General features: G+C 45.6%; 1 protein-coding gene across 3 annotated transcripts in view; it reads right to left on the bottom strand.

Annotated features, from left to right (window-relative positions):
• The window catches only part of LOC146205275 (retinoblastoma-like protein 2), a 114,047-nt gene that overhangs the window by 7,551 nt on the left and 84,679 nt on the right, over positions 1–21,817 (bottom strand). For all 3 annotated transcript variants that reach the window (XM_084589934.1, XM_084589936.1, XM_084589935.1), the window contains 3 exons: positions 21,495–21,652; positions 12,091–12,147; positions 11,760–11,927 (listed from right to left, as the gene is read on the bottom strand). In XM_084589934.1, coding sequence (XP_084446060.1) covers positions 11,760–11,927; positions 12,091–12,147; positions 21,495–21,652 — 383 coding nt within the window. The remainder of the gene's footprint in view (positions 1–11,759; positions 11,928–12,090; positions 12,148–21,494; positions 21,653–21,817) is intronic.

The following is a 21,817-nucleotide window of genomic DNA, read 5'->3' as shown; positions in this document are numbered from 1 at the left end:
CGTTGGCTGGAACCGCGCCGACAGCACTCATCCCTATTTCCAAATTAACAGGGTTGGAATTAACGAGTATTTAGTTGCGAGCTACGAAGGTTGCGCAGAAGAGAGAGCAGGCAGCCGCCGCTGCGCGGCCATGCACTGACCTTGCCGCGGCCGCCGTCCCCTCTCTCCAACGCTGCCGGCCAGCTGCCACGCCACGCCAGTCATGGTGCCATTTAAGTTTTACCCACTCTTCCATAGCTTTACCTGGTTCCATCTTCTGTCCCCGTTTTGGACGTGCGCAGCCTTTAATTATGCCTACCAATCGCGGAGATGTTTTTTCACTTTTTTTTTTTTTTTGCCGTGCAATGTGCGCCAAGCCGCCTAGACGCAGCGGCGCGTAGTTCGAATTATCCGTAGCGGAACCGACTCGCGTTCGAATTAACGGGCTTTTTTATACACAGATCTTTATGGAGCTTGGCCGGACCAAGTAGTGTAGTTCGAATTATCCGAAAATTCGAATGATCAAGGTTCGAATTAACGAGCTTTCACTGTATTACTTTATATGGGTGCTCGCACTGGTGCGCCCCCTTATACGCCAACTGCAATGAAATTTTTCACTCCCTAAAAGGAGCAGTTTCTCATAATCTGTCAAGAGTGATCTCTAAAAACAAAATATGACACTCATAATTCAGGCCAGTGTTTCAGGAATCACGTGAAAACCACCATTTTTTAAAACAAAACTGAAAAAAAAGGTCAGCCATTACTATGAGCCAAAAATGACAGAGAAAGGGGCACAATCAGACTCTCGGGCACTACAGTTGTGGCATTTTGCCTGCTTTCTGCTGCTTGTAGAACCTTCAGTGGGTGAGCACTCGTTATATTCGGGTATTGTGAGTGATGCGAACGTCGATCTAATGAACTGCAGCTCTGCAAACGAATGACAATCGTTTACTATCTGCTTTGCCCCATGTTTTCTGTGCACGCAATGTGCATTCATTCCCCCAACCGCTACATGGCGTTTTGGCATAGTAATCATAGTGGATATTATAACAACTTCCCCATAGTAACAAACCTAGGACCTTCAAGCCACATATTAGCTTCCAGTTTTTTACTGCACACTGTTCATCCCCAACGGGCTCTGCTTGAGAGCAATTCTCGAGCACCCGTTCCTGCATCATATCTATAAAGTTTTTAGATTCCGCGACATGCCGCCAGGTACATATATTGCCTGCTACAGAGCTTTTAAAACGCTTGCAACGACAAAACTACTTTTCTAAGGAGCATACAACTCTGTTAGGATTAGATTTAGGACTCACCGATTATTTTAACGGGTATTGAAGCCAAAAGTAAAAATTCATTACAGTCAGCCTTTAAAGGACTCGTTCTTCAGAAAATCCGCCGCCTGCATTGTCAAATGCATTATAGAAAAATCACGGGCATGGCTCTGGCAGTTCATATGACTGGGCACTGACTGGACGTATGGTTGTGGGGTGTCATATGACCCCATGGCACGGTCGATTTGGCAGAGCTGCCAATTTGGGCTTCTCCTTTCAGTGGGAAGGCGAGGGAAATCACACCCTCTGACAACCTTGCATTCTGACATACTCCTCCTAGGCCATATCGGCACATTTGTACAGCTTGGCTAAGCAGGGCTTTATATCTACGTCGGTCATCTAACACATAATGTGGTAGCTTACAAATTTATGCTAAATAGAGATATGCACGCAAACAAGAATTTACAAGAGCCTTTAACGCTGCTGCGTCATACTTTTAAATGAGTAGCTAAAGTGTTTACTGCCAATTTTTTCTCCAGTAGCCATGACACACATGCTGAGATCTACATATGCGTGCAGTAAATAATTTATTACAGACTTATTTATTCTATACAATTTTGGTTTTGGTTTCTCAGCACCAGACTGTGCTACGACATCAGAAATATAGAAAAGAAACAATCCTGGTCATGTAGGTCCAAAAAAGTTTTGACCCACAGATTACCGCTACAACTGCACTCGTACACATGATGCACATACCGGTGCTTTTCAAAAGGCCATCAAATTTAGCCGGCAGAGTGAAACTAAGTCTCAAAAAAGCCAAGTAAGTGAGGGATAGCACAGAGATCTCAAAGCTGTTCACATGGCCGACCTCAGCCAGCAGCAGACCGTTTTAACCATGCACTTGCCGAATTAGCTTCAGCTTTGCTACAGTATGCGGATGCCAACACTTGGTGTCCCTTTTATTTGTGTTAGTGGCCTGTAGTCAGCTAGGATGGCCGCACGGCTGAGACGCTTTCCTGAAGAATGACATCAGTGAACTTAAGCAGCCGCCATGTTTGTACACACTATAAATACTATTATACAGGTGCCACCAAAAGTATACAAAACACAAAAATTAGAACAAATATTTCACTGTTTTCCTCATTCTGAAAACTTCTGTAGGCCCTTGTAGAATAAACTCATTTCAATCACCTGGAGCCTCCTCTTCATTGTGCCAGGAAGTCTCTGAACCTGCCATGGTATTATTTGTGCACCGCATGCGGGCGAGTTACACGCCTCTAAAGGGCTAGCTAGGAGGAATGTAGGCCTGCGTAGCCTAAATCACATCACATAAAAACAGCATGATGCCTCACTGTCCACACCGACCAAGAGCCGGAGCCGCCGTCACTTCACCCTACCGCCTGCAGTCGCACCATGAGATACGTAGCTGTTTATTTCGATATCTGTTCCTTGCTTCTTTCTGATGCTTTTTGAGCAAAGAGTCTGCGTGTTTGCTAAATGAATGCTTCAAGATAATGCTACATGGCTCAGCATTTACGTCACTGAATGCATTTGTTCACTTTTGCTCCACTTCTGCTGCAGGACAAAAGTTTGAGCTTCTCTTGGTCATTTCAGATAAAGACCCCAGCTGTAACTTAAAGTCGCCAGTTTAGCTCGTCAACATGCACAAAATAGAATTTGTGGCCATACCCGGGGTTGTATATTGATCAGTAGTGACGTCATAGGTCGGCTGAAGCCTACTTTCCATTTTGGCTTCCCAGTTTTTGTTCTTTTAAAATACCCTTACTTGATATTTTGAAAGCAGATTTTTACACCAGAAAGATGCCACTGCAAAGGATGTGCTGCAAATGTACTCAAAATGCTCGAAAACCCCCCAGAATTGGTGGTGGTGGTGGTGAAAAACGTTTATTTATTCAAAAGTGGTGGAGGTATGCATAAGCCGGATCTTTGAAGATCCAGCCCTTACAAATACTAGGTGGGGTCCCTAGTACGGGACCCAAGTGTTTGCCCTTTCAGGAATAAGGCAGAAGGTTCCGGTGCACTTAAGGTTCCAAGGCATTCCATATACAAGGCGACACGTTTTCCTAGCACAATGTTCCCACCAAATTATCTGAAGGCCTGAATTAACAAAGTAGCTCCAAAAAAAAAGCTGCCAGAAATAATTACTACCATAGTAAATTTGCTTGATGAAAACCTGGGCAGTGCCTGCCTACATCCGACATGAAAACTGCATGGCAAAAATCATTTTTTGCCGTCAGCCTTCTCTCATGTGATGAGGAAACATACAGTCAAACCCGGATATACAGCTGAACCCGGATATATCGAACTCGAAGGGGATCGCGAAATAATTCGATATATCGATAATTCGATATACAGAAATTGGCTTGTGATGGCACTTACGATGCGAAAAAACGATACCGTATTTGTCGCGTAAAAAAATCACTCGCATAATGAACCCCCCCTACACTTTTGCACCCGAGAATTTGGGGAAAAAAAAGCCTTAAGGCCAGCTCGCTCACATGCAAGCGACTGAGCGATCTCAGCGACGGAGCGAAAAACTTCCAACTTGTTGGAACTGCGTCCCTCTCGCCGCTCGAGCCACAGCGGCAGCTCAAAACAAGGTTTTTGTGTCGCCGCGGCAGAAATGGCGAGCATTTTCGCTTGCATGTCGATGGCGCACGCCGCTCCGTTTCGGTGGTCTCATCCACAGCTCATTTCTTGGCAGTGTGCCAAGATGCTGCGTAGCGATAACGGGGAGCGAACTTGGCAGAGGGCCCGTGATGGCTTGATTGCACAAGCCTGGTTCGATTTATAACACCGCGCTTAGGGCGGGCGGCATGATCGCAGCTGACCGCGTGCTTTCGTTGATTCATACTCATACATGCAAGGATAAACGACTCCCACACAAAAAAGAAAAAAAAAAAAAAAACCTGTCGCTTTTTAATGTCCGCAGCCGACATATCTTACGCTACGCCGCGCGTACAGCACAACAATAAGAATGGATGACTCTCACAAAAAAAAAAAAAAAAAGAGAAAGAAAAAAAAAAAAAAATCTGCCGCTTCTTAACGTCCGCAGGCGCCATAGCCACGTCAGCTGCCACGCGCAGAGGGTTTGCAACACACGCTGGAGAGAGCGTCCGACGTCTGTCTGAAAACGGGCCGAGCTGGCTTGGCACATGCGTAGCGCGTGCAGAGGGAGAGAGATAGCTCGGCAAAAGAATGGCAAAAGATATATCGATAATTCGATATACACAAATCGGCTTAAGAGGCCGCTTGTGATCATGAACAATGATACAGTATTAGCCGCGTAACTGACCCGCTCGCATAATGAACCTACCCTCAACCTGTGCCACCGAGAATTAAAAAAAAAAAAAGTGTTAGTCTGTGCCGCGTCCCTCCGTTTTGGCAGTCACATTTGCAGCTCATTGGCCGCACGCCAAGATGCTGCACAGCAATAGGGGAGAAAACCTGGGCCAGGAGGCACTGCGCCGCTCTGTGCGTCAGCGCCCTCCATGGAGACCCCGTCAAAACCTCCGCGCAACGCGGCCGCGTCATCTGCTCTCCGCCGCATTGAAAAGCATGCTGTCATCTGCTCCCCGCTGCTTTCCAGCATTGTTAGCGCGTGCACGCCCAGTTATTTCTCTCCTCCTCCGGCCGCGTTCTGGCAGCCGTCGCACTCCAAGAAAGGGGGAAAAAAAAATAAAAAAATACTGGAATGAAAAAGTGACGGCGTGCTTTTTCGCAAAACTTGTGTGGAAACGGTAACGGAATGGTTGTCGGCTTTTTGATTTCAGGTATCTCGTACCACTCGTATCTCGCACCTCTATTTGTAACTGGCGGTGCCACAGCAGCCATCACGGAACCAAGTCTGCCTCAAGAAACAGATATACGTCATTAATGCCATCACTTGGCGCTTATAAAGGAAAAACACATACGTCTATCGTTCGATCTACCCTTATACGCGATCCTGCTTCGGGAGCTCAAAACTGCGCATTCGCTAGAGGAGATAACCGAACTAGGAATTGCACAGTGTAGATGTGGAAGAAAATAATGGTTTCCGTGGAGAGATGTCCCCGCCTGCATGGAAAGTCATCAGGCATTTCCTCGCTCTTTGTCTTGTGGAGAGAGGAAACATGGCATGCTTCGGCTTCTCGTCAGTGACCTAGGTCGTTAAGAAACCACTTATCGTTAAAGGTAGATGGGTCATTGATTTCGGATGTCAGTGCCGCAGCATCGAACTTCACCTGACCGCTGTCAGCAGGAACCAAAGGGTAAGGCGGCATGCTTTGTGCTTTTGTAGGAAACGCGTCCTAAACGCGCCGAAAGCAGGCACCACGGCACCGGTAGCATCGCCTAAACCGGGTCCCCAAAGAGTTGAATAGGCCCCTTTCAAGTGAGCAGTCACAAATGGAAAGGAAGCTCCCCAACCAGCGCCCGGAGCACTCGTCACTGTGCACACGCGTATCAATTCTCAATGAGATGGCTGGACCCTTCATTCTGTGAACAACATGGACAGAGGCATCAAGAGGTGCCGCCTCAAGTCCTTCAAAATACCTCTCGCTTGCCTCTGCCTTCGAGCAGCGAATTCGCGTTTTTTTTTTTTTTTTTTTTAATGTCTGATCGTGCCAACAAGCGCTCTTTGAAAACAATGTCCGCAACGATCAAATAACCATAATTTCTCGCTTTCTAAGGCACCGATAAAAATATGCTTCCAGCCAGCCTCTGTGTCAGCCGGGACACAGAAAAAAGCAAAAATAAGAAACTCCACTAGCAAAGAGCACCGGCTTTGCGCGCGCAGACGTGCGTCCATCCCCCCTCGTCCTCACTCTCCTTCTCTCGCTCCGCGTGCACGTGCGACTGCCTGTAGCATGCGCTTCCGAGCGAGCGGGCTGCGTAGACTCCGCAGACAGCCGCGCGCAGCGCGGCGCAGATGCGCGTAGATTTTGTAGTTCCTCTCCGCTCTGCTGGAAGCCGAGTGCTGGCGTCGCGGAGCAAACTCCAGCTTTGGTTCCCTATAACGTCACGGCGTGTTTATCTGGCGCGGAGCGAACTTGGCAGAGTGCCCTAGATGGCTTCATTGCACAAGCCTGGTTCGATTTATTACGCCATACTTGGGCAGGCGAAGTCCACTGCCATAAAATCGTTGGAAAGCGCAATAGCGGTAAATGCCGTTTGAAGTGAACAATGCTAAAAGCCGCTGTCATGATTGCAGCTGACCCATGGTTTCGTTGATTCACAGATGCAAGCATAAACAACTTTCGAAAGAAAGAAAAAAAAAAAAAAAAGAGAAAAAAAAAAAAAAAAAAAACCCGCTTCCCAACGTCCACAGCCGCCATCGCTTATGCTACGTCGCATATTCATCCCAACAACAAGAATGGACGACTCTTTCAAAAGAAAAACAAAACAAGAAACAAATTTGCCGCTTCTTAACGCCCGCAGCCGCCATAGTTTATGGTACGCTGCACGTTCAGCACAAGGATGGTCGACTCTCAAAAAAAAAAAAAAAACCCTGTTGCTTCTTAACGTCTGCAGCCATCATAGCTTGCGCTACGCTGAACGTTCAGCACGACAACACAAGACGAGCATCGCATGTCACCCGCTGTGCACAGAGCGTTCCCAACACACACTGGAGAAAGCGTCAGAGACGTCTGCCATGGGATGAGCTGGCTTGTCGGCTCATGCGTAGTGCGTGCTGCTGTGAAAAAAGACCGGGAAAGAGAGGTAGGGAAAAGAGAAAGCTCAGCAGAAGAATGGGCATACCCTTGCGCTTCGCTCTATCACGTTGTTTCCCCTCTCAAGTACAACTCGGCTACACTGGCTGTGTCTGCTCTGTACCGGCTGTTGCCAAACCAATTCCCTCTCATTCCTTCATGCACATGGCTTGCAAACGTCACGTGCTGGCGCGTGGCAAACGATCACCGCAGATGTGTGCGCCTTTGGGGAAAGGGCACGGCGCTGCTTTAGGCCACCCGCCGCTGAACTGTTCTCTCTCATTCCTTCCACGCGTGGCTTGGAAACGTTACGCGGCAACAACCGAGGGTGATGCGATCGTGTTTGGGGAAGGCATACCTTCCAGTATGTGGTGCAGGAGTTCGATATATACCATTTTCTGAAGAACAGCGCGACTTGGACAAGGACGGAAGGAAGACAACACGGACAGGCGCTGACTTGCAACTGATGTTTATTGCTCGGAACGTGGTAACATACATATCAGGCTCCAAACAACAAAAGAAAACACAGAAGCGATACACATTTGATTATACACTTGGTGGCATCACACGTGTTTTCAAGTGTAAAATCAAATGTGTATCGCTTCTGTGTTTTCTTTTGTTGTTTGGAGCCTGATATATATATTACCACATTCCTAGCAATAAACATCAGTTGCAAGTCAGCGCCTGTCCGTGTTGTCTTCCTTCCGTCCTTGTCCAAGTCGCGCTGTTCTTCAGAAAATGGCATACCAACTCGCCCAAGCATCAGTTCTAACAATCGATATATACAACACAGCTTTCCTATGCTTTTACACGGGATCTTCAAGGGGATATTCCGCGAGTTCGATATAACCAAAATTCGAATTACCCAGGTTCAACTGTACAGTCGAACCCGGATATATCGAATTTTGGTTATATCGAACTCACGGAATATCCCCTTGAATATCCCATGTAAAAGTATAGGAAAGCCGCATCATATATCGAACTCAATTTCACCGGTCGTTCGATATATCGAACTCCGCACCACGCAATGGAAAGTGTGCCTTCCCCAAAGACGATCGCATCACCCTCAGCCGTTTGCCGCGTGACTTTTTCAAGCCACGCACGGAAGGAATGAGAGGGGACAAATCAGCTAGGGCAGCGCCGCACCCATTTCCCAAAGGCACGCGCATCTGCGGTTATCGTTTCCCGCGCGCCAGCACGTGACGTTTGCAAGCCATGTGCGTGAATGAACCAGAGAGAACCGGTGGGAACGAGAGGGGAAAAACGCGACAGAGTGAAGCGCAAGGGTGTGCTTATTCTTTTGCCGAGCTATCTCTCTCCTTCCTCTTTCCTGGCCTTTGTTCGCAGTAGCACGCACTACGCATGCGCCAAGCCAGCTCAGCCCGTTTTCAGACAGAACGTCGGACGCTTTCTCCAGCGTGTGTTGCGAACCTTCTGCACACGGCGGCTGACGTGGCTATGACGCCTGCGGAAGTTAAAAAGCGACAGATTCTGTTTTTGTTTTTTTTGCGAGTCATTTGTTCTTATCGTGCTGTACGCGTGGAGTAGCTTAAGATATGGCGTTACGAAGTGGCTTTTTTATTTTTTATTATTTTTTTTTTTTTTTACGGGAGTCATTTATTCTTGCATGTATGAATCAACGAAAGCACGCGGTCAGCTGCGATCATGACACCGGCTTTTAGCATTTTTCGCTTCAAACAGCATTTGCAGTTACTTTATCACGCTTTCCAATGATTTCGTGGCAGTAGACTACGCCCGCCCCAAATGCGGCGTGATAAATCGAACCAGCTTGTGCAATCAAGCCATAACGGGCAGTCTGCCAAGTTCGTTCCCCGCCGCACAGGAGCTATCAAATGATAAACACCCCAGGACGTTATCACTGCGCAGCATCTTGGCATACTGCCAAGAAATGAGCTGTGGATGAGACGACCGGAACAGAGTGCGACATGCAAGCGATAACATTGGCGATTTCTGCCACGGCGACACAGAAACCTTGTTTTGAGCTGCTGGGGTGGCTCATACGGCAGAGGGACACAGTTCCAACAAGTTGGAAATATTTTGCTCTGTCGCTGCGGCTCGTCGCTGAGATTGCTTAATCGCTTGCATGTGAGCGAGCTGGCCTTAACACTTTTTTTTTTTCTTCAAATTCTCGAGTGCAAAAGTGGAGGGTGGGTTCATTATGCGAGTGAGTTGATTACTCGACAAATACAGTATCGTTTTTTCGCATCGTAAGTGCCGTCCCAAGCCGATTTCTGTATATTGAATTATCGATATATCGAACTATTCCGCGATCCCCTTCGAGTTCGATATATCCGGGTTCGACTGTATAAGAAAGCTCTACTGCACGAGCAGTGGACAGCATGCAAGAAGCATGCACCTTCAGTGCACAAATTGTGCGACAAAGCATGTAGTTTTGGCACTCAGGAAGAATAGAGAAACTAAGGGAGCAGAAAAGAGGGGAATGAGTCCGTGCTGGAATGGCGACATGCGGTTAGGGTAGGAAGACCAGCGACATTCCAGTCAGCGCTCAAAACTGAACTGTATAAAGCTAGCTGGTCATCACGGGCTGGAATGAAGCTCTAAAATGAAATACCTAACCTACGCAGCTGCATTATTTTCATTCTTGAAACTAGCAGCAGGCTTCTTGCAGCAAAAATTCCAGGTTCCACAGTGGAAAGAAAAGCGTTTTTTAAGATGTTCGTGCTTTAGTAGGAGCAAAAATTGATTTAGAGCAAGGTTTTGTCCTTAGAGCAGTAAAACAAGGAAGGTTGTGGCAAAATGTTGACTCTTAGAGCTCGTAAGTTCAAATTTTCACTGCGATTGCAGTAAAAAAAAAATCGCCAACCCCACATCTTTACAGCGCTTTTAAAATCTTCACAGTGAAAAGTAAACAAATATCATCATCATCATCAGCCTGACTATACCCACTGCAAGGCGAAGGCCTCTCCCATATTTCTCCACTTAACCCGGTTCTGTGCTAGCTGCATCCACTTGACCCCTGCGAACTTCTTAACCTCATCCGCCCACCTAACTTTCTGCCGCCCACTGCTAGCGCTTTCCTTCCCTTGGAATCCAGTTTGTTATCCTAAGCGACCATCGGTTATCCTCTCTTCGCACTACATGTCCTGCCCATGCCCATTTCTTCTTCTTAATTTCCACTAGTATGTCGGTAACCTGAGTTATTTCTCTGACCCACTCTGCACGCTTCCTATCTCTTAATGTTACCCCTACCATTTTTCGGTCCATAGCCCTCTGGGTTGCCCTCAATTTAAGTAGAACTCTCTTGGTTAGCCTCCACGTTTCAGCCCCATAGGTGAGTACAGGCAAGATGCAACTGTTGTATACTTTCCTCTTGAGTGATACCGGTAAGCTGCTAGTCATGATCTGCGAGTGCTTGCCAAATGCGCTCCATCCCAATCTTATTCTTCTTGTTATTTCCTTTTCATGGTCCGGATCTGCGGTTAACTACCTGTCCTAAGTAGACATATTCGCCTACTACTTCCAGTATTTTGCTATCTAATGTAAACTGCTGTTCCTTCCCGAAACAAATATATGACCGAAAAATGTGCACAAAATGCAAGTATCATATGCTTGACTTAGAAAGCCCCCAGGAAGTATTGCCTCTAATTATTCTGAAGGGGTACGAAGTGGTGCACCATGGAGGATAAGCAGCAAAAAGTGGCAACTCGGGAGACTGGTACCATGCCTTACATTCCTTTGCAACGCCAAGAGAGCAGCACTGCCAAATGAATTCCATTCAAATGCTGCTCACTCAGGAAGATGATACGTGTTTAGTGCTCGCATATTGGTTCCACCATGCCCGGGCCTAGGATGGATTTATAAATGGTTGCATTTGAATGACAAACAATGGAATGATTTTGGCAGGAATATTCTCTTCTCAACAGATCAACAACACCTGACCGATCTGAAGCTCATTAAAGCTGCACAAGAGAATTTTTTCTAATGCTTTAATATGTTTACAATTTGGTCACATCCAAAAATGCATTTGAAGCGTGCTTTCACAAGAATGCCGAAGGAATTTCATGCTCGATGTTGTTAGGCACAATGTGAATTTTATTTCAGTACCAATGCCATCCCATCCATGCAGTGAAGGGAGGACACAGAACTGAATGCACAAGAACGAAACTATACCGCAAGAGAGCATGCAGGCTGTGCTCTAAGGCATACAACAGTGCGATATGGCTTCAACACCTTCATTTCACACCTACTTTTCTTATCCGATATGGCCTAAAGGACTGTTCTAAGGCACACAAATTGTGTAGGGTGAAATTGGTCACCGCAAATGCCCCACTGGAATGCTTCGCATGCCACAGCTACACTTCTCAGCTACAAGCCGTTTCCAAGCATGCCAACACGTCATTGGAATCGAAAAGGGCCACAGCACTGACACAGCCCGGTCCAACCCTGGTGCAGCCGTTTCACCACTGCATTCTCCTGCAGCAGCGAAATGTGAATGTAGTAATACCTATCACTGCACATGCCCCAGAGCTGTGCGAGCAACATCGCACAATGCAATTCAGGCTTGAGGAGGGCTATTTGTATGATCGTTTGATAAGACTTCCACAACTTGCCATAGTCCCTTGCAAGTAGCCCGTATGAATTAACCAGTATGAGCCTGGATGAGTCCAAATTGACAAGCATCTGAAGCCATGACTTGCATGGGCGTTGGCTGGGACCTCGCTGGCATACCAAATTATCCAGATTTTCAAACAATTAGGGTAGCAAAAATGAGGTCTTACTGTACTGCAATGACTGCCTTAGAAAGAGTGCTCACCTTGGCTGGGCTTTGACTGAAATGGTATGTATGGTGCTTGGGTGACACAGGATAGCAGCCAGCTTTGAGTGGCGACACAAACACTTTCCTGTTGTGTGAAACTTGGCGCCTTGGTGAGTTGACCATACATTTGGCTCGTGGCAGTGGTGTCAAACCAACACTTTCATTCTGCAATAAGTCCCATTCAGATCCAGAAGCATTAATATGAGTGTATGCTAAAAACAGATGCGGCAATGTTATTGCTACTGTCAATTCACACACCTATTCACACCAGTCTACAGTGCAAAAGGTGGCCTAGTAACATATATGTATAGTGCAAGAAAGCAGATACCTTGCTTGAGTCCGGGGAGAATTTTATGGCAAATGAGGTCATCCTTTTTCGATAGATCTGCAAATGAAGCACGTCAAAAAACAATAGTTACAACTTCCTTAGGTTACAAACAGCCCATGAAAACAGCCCAAAGCCCTCCACAAGCAAATCCAAGAAAAAAAGGTGACCTGTGGACCAGAGTTTGAATGGCAGATGAAACATTCCCTGTACAAAAAGCTCAGTACCCACATTTGTAAGCCATAATTTCAAAAATGCCTAATCATACACCTAACCACACAGCCATCATCTTTAACAAACAAACAATAACACGTCTTTCATCACACAAGGACAGTAACTACAAAATGATATATAGTATTTATAGCAGTCAACAATATATTCCTTAATTTTTAATGGGCTAATTGTTATCTGAAATACAATTAGCCTTCTTTTACATGCAGATTATTTTTGTATTGAAAGCATTTTCAAAGAAGCTAGTCCAGACACTGTGTGGATATTTTTCTTGACCACGAAGAAGAAAAAGTTCATGAACCTGTAAAAAAATACAATGTAATACAGACATAAATTATTGCAATGATATCAAACATGCAGCATAACCACTAAGAGGGCCTGACTATGGTTCTTAAACCACTAATCCAGGTTCCTGGTTCATGATGCATCATGGGAGGATGGTACGGTATGGAGTTTACGAGCAATGTCCCACCCTGCACCAACCACTCAACATCTCCGCCTGAACTAATGCATCTCGGGATTATTTAGTCACCAATCAGTCAGAGTGGGCACGAGAGCAACGTCGACTGTCTTACGTACCACGCTTCTGTGTTCCGTAGGCATTCCTCGGTTTCCTGTTGTGCATGTCAGCATCGGCCCATGCCTTACCACTCGGTCCGGCTCTCCCGCGGACACCACAAGAGGATAGCTTCAACGGGGCGTATCCTGATGACCAACTACGGGTGGTTTTCCTTCCATCATCGCGCATGACCTACTACGCACCAACGTCATCCACGATATCGTGTTTTCCTGGTGCCTACTTAAACGACAGGCAACACGAGGGCATCTTTAGTGGGCACGAGAGCAACGTCGACAGCATGTCTTACGTACCACGCTTCTGTGTTCCGCAGGTATTTAAGCCTCTTTCTCTCTATGCTAAGAAAAGCAGTAATAGATGCTTGCTGTTGCTCCCATGCCCAGGAGTGTTCCTTGATAATGTTTGTGAATGCTTTTCAACGTTGTTCCTGCTATTACGTTCCGGTGACATGGAAACAAATCCGGGACCCAACACTCGCTTTAAAACCGCGTTCTAAAGCCTGTCTTTACCGGACGAGCCTTCCCAACAAATGGCTGCTGTGTTCAACCTTCTTAAAAATGTGCATGCGCGATCTGTCCAATCTACAAAGATTCAAGCTGAACTTGTCGCTGACATTAAAGCAATCAAAGCCAGCCAGAAAAACGTAGAAAACCAAATTGGCCACATTCAAGAATTGACCAGTTTGCTGAAAAGGCGACTGGTATCCAGAATTTGCTGGAAGCCTTGTCAACACAGCACGATTCTTTGCAATCTCGCCTCGATGAACTGGAGGACAGATCGCGCCACAATAACCTGCTTTTTAGAGGGATTCCTGACTCACGCGAATGTTGGCAGCAAACTGAAGAAAGGGTGACAGAAGCCCTAACAGGCATTGTCGATAATTTACCCGACTTATCGATAGAATGTGCGCATCGTCTCGGCCATTATTCTCCTTCCAGATGTCGTCCCATCATCGTAAAATTTAACAACTTCAAACTTAAAGAACACGTACTTTGAACACGCACCAAACTGAAAGATAAGAAGATAACTGTTTCTGAAGATTACTCCCCTGCCACTCGCACTGCCAGAACCAAGCTAGTTGCATTCACGAGAAGCTTACCAGATGCACCGAATTTCCAGTTGCGTTACAACAAAGAAACAGTGAACGATAAACTGTATACATACGATGCTTCCACTGACAGCATCACCGAATTAACGACGCCACAGAAAACAGATACCTGCAACGGGGAAGCATCGTCACACGACGACAGTTAGGAAAGCGAGAGGGGAAGTAGAGCATGCCTACTTAACACACACGTTCTCTTTTGCAACATCCGTAGCAGCCTCAACAAACGTAGCGAATTAGCCTCTGCCATTGATACTATTAACGCCAACATTATTGTACTAACAGAGACCTGGCTTCGACCACAAATTAACGATTGGGAACTTTTCCCGACCGCCCGAAAGTTTTCTTTCTATCGTTGTGACTGCACAACCAGGCAGGAAGGCGATGTTCTTTTAGCCATCAATAAAAACTTGCAATGACAATGCATTCAGGTACCCAGTTCCTTAGAATTAATTTGGGCTAACATCGCTTTCAATAACCAGAAGCTTATACAGACGAACCCGGTTATATCGAACCCGGATATATCGAATTTTGGTATATCGAGCTCACGGAATATCCCCTTGAAAATCCCATGTAAAAGTATAGGAAAGCCGCGTCATATATCGAACTCAATTTCACCGGTCATTCGATATATCGAACTCCGCACCACGCACTGGAAGTGTGCCTTCTCCAAAGACGATCGCATCACCCTTGGCCGTTTGCCGCGTGACGTTTTCAAGCCATGCGCGGAAGGAATGAAAGGCGACAGTTCGGCGACGGCTGGTCTGGGCAGCGCCGCGCCCATTCCCTAAAGGCGCGCATCTGCAGTTATCGTTTCCCGCGCGCCAACACATGACGTTTGCAAGCCATGTGCGTGGGTGTGCCCATTCTTTTGCCTAGCTATCTCTCTCCTTCAGCACGCGCTACGCATGCGCCAAGCCAGCTCAGCCCGTTTTCAGACAAACGCCTGGCTATGGCGCCTGCGGATGTTAAGAAGCGGCAGCTCTCTCCGTGTGTGTGTGTGTGTGTTTTTTTTTTTGTTTTTTTTTTTTTTTGCGGTAGTCATTCTTTTTTATTGCTGTGCTGTACGCGCGGCGTAGTGCAAGATATGAAGGCTGCGGACGTTAAAAAGCGGCCGTTTTTTTTTTTTATCGTTTATCCTTGCCTATATGAATCAACGAAAGCACGCGGTCAGCTGCTGCGATCATGACGCCCGCCCCAAGCGCGGCGTGATAAATCGAACCAGGCTTGTGCAATCAAGCCATATCACGGGCACTCTCCCAAGTTCGCTCCCCTCCACCGCAGGAGCTATAAAAAGATAAACGCGCCCCTGACGTTATCGCTGCGCAGCATCTTGGCACGCTGCCAATGAGCTGTGGATGAGACGACCGAAACGGACTGACGCGCGCCATCGACATGCAAGCGAAAATGCTCGCGATTTCTGCCGCTGCGGCGACACAGAAACCTTGTTTCGAGCTGCCGCGGTGGCTCGAGCGGCGAGAGGGACGCAGTTCCAAGTTTGAAAATTTTAGCTCTGTCGCTGCCGCTCGTCGCCGAGATGGCTTAGTCGCTTGCATGTGAGCGAGCTGGCCTTAACGCTTTTTTTTTTTTTTTTTTCAAATTCTCGGGTGCAAAAGTGGAGGGTGGGTTCATTATGCGAGTGGGTCGATTACGCGACAAATACGGTATTGTCTTTTCGCATCGTAAGTGCCGTCACAAGGCGATTTCTGTATATCGAATTATCGATATATCGAACTATTTCGCGATTCCCTTCGAGTTCGATATATCCGGGTTCGACTGTAGTTGGAGTTTGTTACCGTCCTCCATCTGAACCTTCTGACTTTGTGAATAAACTACACGATGCAATTAACCTGGCCGCATCTCGTTACCCTTCGTCACCAATGTTTCTAGTCGGTAATTTTAATACTCCAAACATTACATGGGACACTGACCCCTTTATTGTTTATCCATGCTCTACACTAGCTAATGACTCCCTTTGACTTATGCTCTGTTTTCTCCTTTACGCAACTTGTAAAAGAACCCACTAGAACAACAGATACTGTTTCAAACACTCTTGATCTAGTACTTACAATGCAACCTTCATTCGTTTCCAAAATTACTTACCTACCATGTCTCAGCGACAATACACTCATAACCTTTGAAATTAACACTTCTCCTCCGAAAAATGTGAAGAAAAAAAAAAATTTAAAATTACAATAAGGCTGACTTTAGCACCATAAACAGTGAGCTCTGCATATTTTTGGAAACATTTTGGAAGACTTTAACGACCGCAGCGTTCAATCCAATTGGGACTTGTATGTAGCAAAAATTAAAGACTTAACAGCTAGGCACATACCAACACGCAAGATTACCTCTAACAGCAACGCTCCTTGGTACAATGCAAATATCAACCGGTTGTCTAACAAGAAAAAGCGCCTGTATAAACTCGCAAAAAAATTCCTCTAACAACAACCGCTGGAACGCTTATAAAACAGTTTCGCGCGGGTACGTAACAGCTATAGAACAGGCAAAGAATACATTTTTACAAGTTACCCTTCCATCAATGCTATCCACGGACGTACAAAAGTTTTGGCGCACTATTAACCCAAGCAATAGCGATAGCATAAATCTTGTTGACAATACTGGCACTAGCATCCCCCCCCCGAACTTCAGGCATCAGTGTTAAACAATGTTTTCACATCCAATTTTTCTATCTGCACTAATTCCCCTCTTCCAAGTACAGAATCATTCGGTTATATGCCCATGTACCCTGTTACAATTGACCTTGATGGTGTTGTGAAATTGATTAACTCTCTAAAAATATCCACCGCTCCGGGTTGCGATCTAATCAACCCCAAGTTTTTAAAGTATACCAGTGCTTATTCTTCCATCATACTAACAAATATTTGCCAGCAATCCCTTGACCAGGGTTCGCTACCAGCCACATGGAAGGTCGGGAAGGTTATTCCACTGCACAAATCAGGTAACAAGCATTCTCCACTAAACTACCGGCCAATCTCGCTCACCAGCATTCCATGTAAAGTTCTTGAACACATCCTGTTTTCTCACATAGGTAATTTCTTAGAATCAAACTCTTTCTTCTCGCGATCTCAACACGGTTTCTGCAAGTCATATTCATGTGAATCTCAACTTGCATCTTTCACTAACAAGCTGCATCTCATTCTTGATCGTAATTCACTAGCAGACTGTGTATTCATTGATTTCGCCAAAGCGTTCGATAAAGTGTGCCACAGCTTACTACTGTACAAACTACAGAAGCTTAATCTCGACTCAAAGATTCTCAACTGGCTTGAAGCTTTCCTTACTAACCGTTAACAGTTCGTTTCTGTTAATGACCTCACCTCGGATCCGAGTATGGTTCACTCTGGTGTCCCTCAAGGCTCCGTACTCGGTCCGCTTCTTTTCCTTATTTATATTAATAATCTACCTTCCCACATTTTATCTAACATTCACCTATTCGCCGAAGACTGCGTAATATTTAGGGAAATAAAATGCGAAAGCGACATACTAACTCTTCAATCTGAACTCGATTCCATCTCAACCTGGTGTAAATCTTGGCTGATGGACCTCAATGTTAACAAGTGCGAATTCATGCATGTGTGTAGAGTGACTACTAATTTGCCCTCCTATCACCTTAGCGGCATGCTTCTAGACTCAGTATTCTCGTATAAATACCTCGGTGTTCACATTACTAGCAACCTAACCTGGGCTGTTCATGTTACCCATGTTAACAACGCCAATAGAACACTTGGATATCTTCGTCGTAACTTTTGCAAAGCACCTTCTTCTCTTAAACTTCTACTTTACAAGACACTCGTATTACCTAAACTAGAGTATGCAGCATCAATATGGGATCCTTACCAGCAAAACTTAACGCACTCACTGGAAATGATCCAAAACATTTCTGTACGGTTTAGCCTCTCTAATTATAACAGAACAGCAAGCGTATCCAGCATGAAAGCCAGCCTCGGTCTGTCATCCCTCGCGTCTCGTCGCAAAACACTTCGTCTTCGTCTTTTTCATAAAATTTTCCACCATTCTCACCTGCGCGAAGAACTTATTTCACCCCCACAGTACGTTTCAGCCCGGATGGTACGCCCACAAAGGAGTACCATTCTGCAGAACAAAAACCTACTTTCATTCCTTTTTACCCCGTACATCCGACGAGTGGAATCACCTACCCGTATCACTGGCACTAACCAATGACCACTGTTTATTTCAAAAATGCCTCAGTTGAAAATGCATAACAAGCAACATTTTGTAAATCTATGCTCAAATTGTTATGTTTTGTTATGTTTTGATTTTTATTACATTATATAACTACTCCCCTCTGTAATGCCGTATGGCCCTGAGGGTATTTTAAATAAATAAATAAATGCCGGGTTCTCTATTACACAAGGCCTTTAGTGCTCACATCATTCGGTAAGCTCCTTTAGTGATGTACCATCACACTGCTTCTTTCATTGTGCTGGCCACCTAACAGTACTTCATGACATCATTAGATAAACTCCTTCAGAGATGTGATTAGGCAGTCACTTTGGAGCAGCTTTCTGCAGGAAACTGAGAATTTGGCACAGGTATATACTACATTTCCTGGTGTACAAGTCAAAGACTTTTTCGTGTTTGTACAGCGAAAACGAAGTGCCAGTGCCAACGTTTAAAAAGAAAATCCAACGTATAAAAGAAAAAAAAACAATAGTTATTAGAGAATTTAGCGCCATTGCTGCTGTGATCAGTTTTTGGTGGGCCCCAGTTGTGCTGCGGCATGTGTGCACAAAGACAGCTTCCCACTGTTATTACGCCATATCTGTGAAGTTAAGCCTAGTCCAGAAGCCAACTTGACATAATTATGGATAAGAAGTGATTTGTACCTAACTGGAGTTTGCAGTGGCACGTGGATCAAGCGCCACTTTTTAAAGCTACCTCGGTGCATGCTTGTCTGGAACTGTGGCGGCAGGTAATCGCCAGAATAGATAGCATATTGCAACTGAGCAACCATGACTGTTAATGTAGCTATGGGTTCAGCATTTAGTAGATGCGGGCTACTGAGAGGCCTCTGAATTTATTAGAGCAGTCAGTCTTGTGAATGCACAAAATCACATCACTCAGCAATGCCAGCTGTAGTAGTCACACACAATGGCTATCAGGCTGCAGTACGCAATAAATGTAAATAGCCCAGTTTAACGTTCTAAGTGCCATGTATGTTACAATCAATTATCTTGAATCACCCGGGATCCTTTGTTATGCGCTGACATTGCACAACACAAACATATTCTGTGTTTCGCCTCCGCCAAGCCGGGATTGTACGAGCGACCACAAGTGAAACAATACAAAGCTCCAGCGTCATCGGCACGTCTACAAGACCAAGACAAGCACAGCAGTCTCTGGTACATTCACTTTTAGAACATCACAGCACACGGTATTACAAGAGTTCATGCTCAAAAGCAGAGAAAAATAACGGAACATAGAAAAAATTACGCAGGCTAGCGATAGCGCAGGCTATCACCAGACATATAAAGGCCGCATGAACCTTCAGCCAAGCCGTATGAACATTCCTGTGTGACCTAGGGGTAGCATGGCTCCCATATGAAAGGAGAGGGCCAAGTTGATCCCTCCTGCCAGAAGTAATGTCAGGAAACCCTGGTCTAACCAGTGCACAGCCATTTCAGCTCCCAGCTACCACCTGCCAGCACCATGCTCACGATTTTCACTCACAACGGCGCCGCCACCAGGGCCCTGGTAACAAGGCCTTTGATGATATCGCATTAAAAAAACACAAGACGAAGAATGCACGCCCATTGCCGCCAGCCATTTGCTGAACAAACTCCAGAGCACGAATGGGAACGGCAGGCAGTGTTGGCGACGCAAGGTGGAGAGTTTGTTACCTGGGGCAATTGGTGGCGAACAGCCTGAGAGCAGGAACATGCATGAAGACGCAGGTGCCTTCACAGCCGGCCAAGCTCTAGAGGTGGCAGCGGCACTACCACGCATGCTCTCCTCACTTCGTGCCCTCGACAACACTCCCCCAGTCTCCCACCCCGCTTTTACTTGCGTTGTGTGAGCCATGGCAGATGTGGTGGTGGATGCTATTGCACTTATGCTAACCAACTGATTGTTAAACGTTTCTTCATGTTTATGCCTGTGAGCAATGAGGGTTTCTTGTAAATATATTTTCATTGTGATTTGAACTACATGTATTGCTTTTCCGATTTGTGCTGTCTTTTTGAATGTTCATGCAAAAACTGCATATCATAAAAATGTAATAAAAAATCAGGGACATTTTTTAGTTTCGTTATAACCAGGTTTAGAATTAATATTACTACGCAATTCCACCTACTTTATTTAATGCCTGATAAGCCTTACAGGGATCTAAATTATGCTGATAATGGGTGAATGGGGCCACTGTTGTGCGCACACACACACTCGGCCACGATCTCGTCGATGGTCAGAGCAGTGGAGGTCAAATGGCATTGTCCACATAAAAGAATCATGTCCGCAGTTTGCGCGAACAGGATCGCATGCAGTATGCAAGCACGAAAATTGATCCCGTTCAAGCCAACTGCAAAGGGAAGCGGTGTGACGAAGCACGAAGCACATGACAACTTTAACAACAGAAGAACCAAGATAAGCAAAGCGCAAAAGGAGAGAGAAAAAAAAAGAAGCCGTTGGTACTGCTGATGATGGTGCAGACTGCCCAAACATGATTTACATTACACAGCATGCAAAGGCCCACCACGCGTGGTGTGCAACTAAACTTTTGAACAGTCTAGGCCAAGCCAAGCCAAGCTGCCTCAAATGTAAACACGGCAGTCGGCACTTGTCACTCGGGTTGGGTTTTAGTGCCCGTTCACGACGCATCATGCGCGAACGTCCCCAAGTTTACAACATAACAGCGGGGCTTCTAGCACAAGGAACTCTGGAAGTCATGCCGGGACTCTGCCACAACACAGCTGCTGGGAAAATGCAGCCCCTGGGAACGCAACAGTGGGGTTCTACTGTAGTATGAGTAGTGATGTTCAAAAAGGTTCTTTTTAATTGATAACCAACTTTTATTATTCAAATCTGTAAGATTTGACATTCAGAAACCTCTACTTCCCAGTGTACATCAAATCCCACTTCAGTCGGGATGTGTGAGTATGGTACTTTTTCAATAATGCCAACTTTCTTTCACCCTGAAGAAAAAAACACCTACAAAAAGCCTAGCTTCTTTAAACCGCTTCCACCAGTTCTTTTTTCAAAAGTATTTGCAATTTGTTACTTGACAGCTGGCATCTTCAATTCTTATAATAGTTACACAATCTCGCCTCAGGGTCTACCATTTTTATTAACAATTTAACAGTAAGCATTAATTCTTTTTCTCTGCAGGTTATTAGGAAACAAGTGTTGACCTGCTACTCAACTAAAGAAGGCTTAGTGGAGCTTTTCACTCAGAAATGAAATACAGGTAGGTATTTCTTTCCATAATCAATGTTGTTAGACAGACACAAAGCTTACTTCATTGTAAAACTTGATGATGTCTCCGCGTTCATCAAATTCAAATTGCGTAGCCGTGCCAGCCAAGCGAGTTGGTGTCGGAGGTTGACTGTTTGGAAGCATCAAGGGCAGCGTACTTGATGATCGCGTGGAGCTCAAGTGCTCTGTCCTTTTGTTATCTGCAATTCACAGATTGAAAGCAAAAACACTTGATTATGGAGAGCAACAGTTACATCATCCCTTCATCAAGTTTCCATTACCTCAATAAAATAGTGAAATTCGTCCAAACTGCTTTTTGTGCCATGCATTCAAAACAATAGTTACATGAGCAATCATCAGACAGA

Source organism: Amblyomma maculatum, chromosome 1, assembly GCF_055883805.1.
Source record: "Amblyomma maculatum isolate TAMU_Amacu chromosome 1, ASM5588380v1, whole genome shotgun sequence".
NCBI lineage: Eukaryota > Metazoa > Arthropoda > Arachnida > Ixodida > Ixodidae > Amblyomma > Amblyomma maculatum.
The sequence above is the reverse complement of the archived record's forward strand: the minus strand, read 5'-3'. Positions and strand labels throughout refer to the sequence as shown.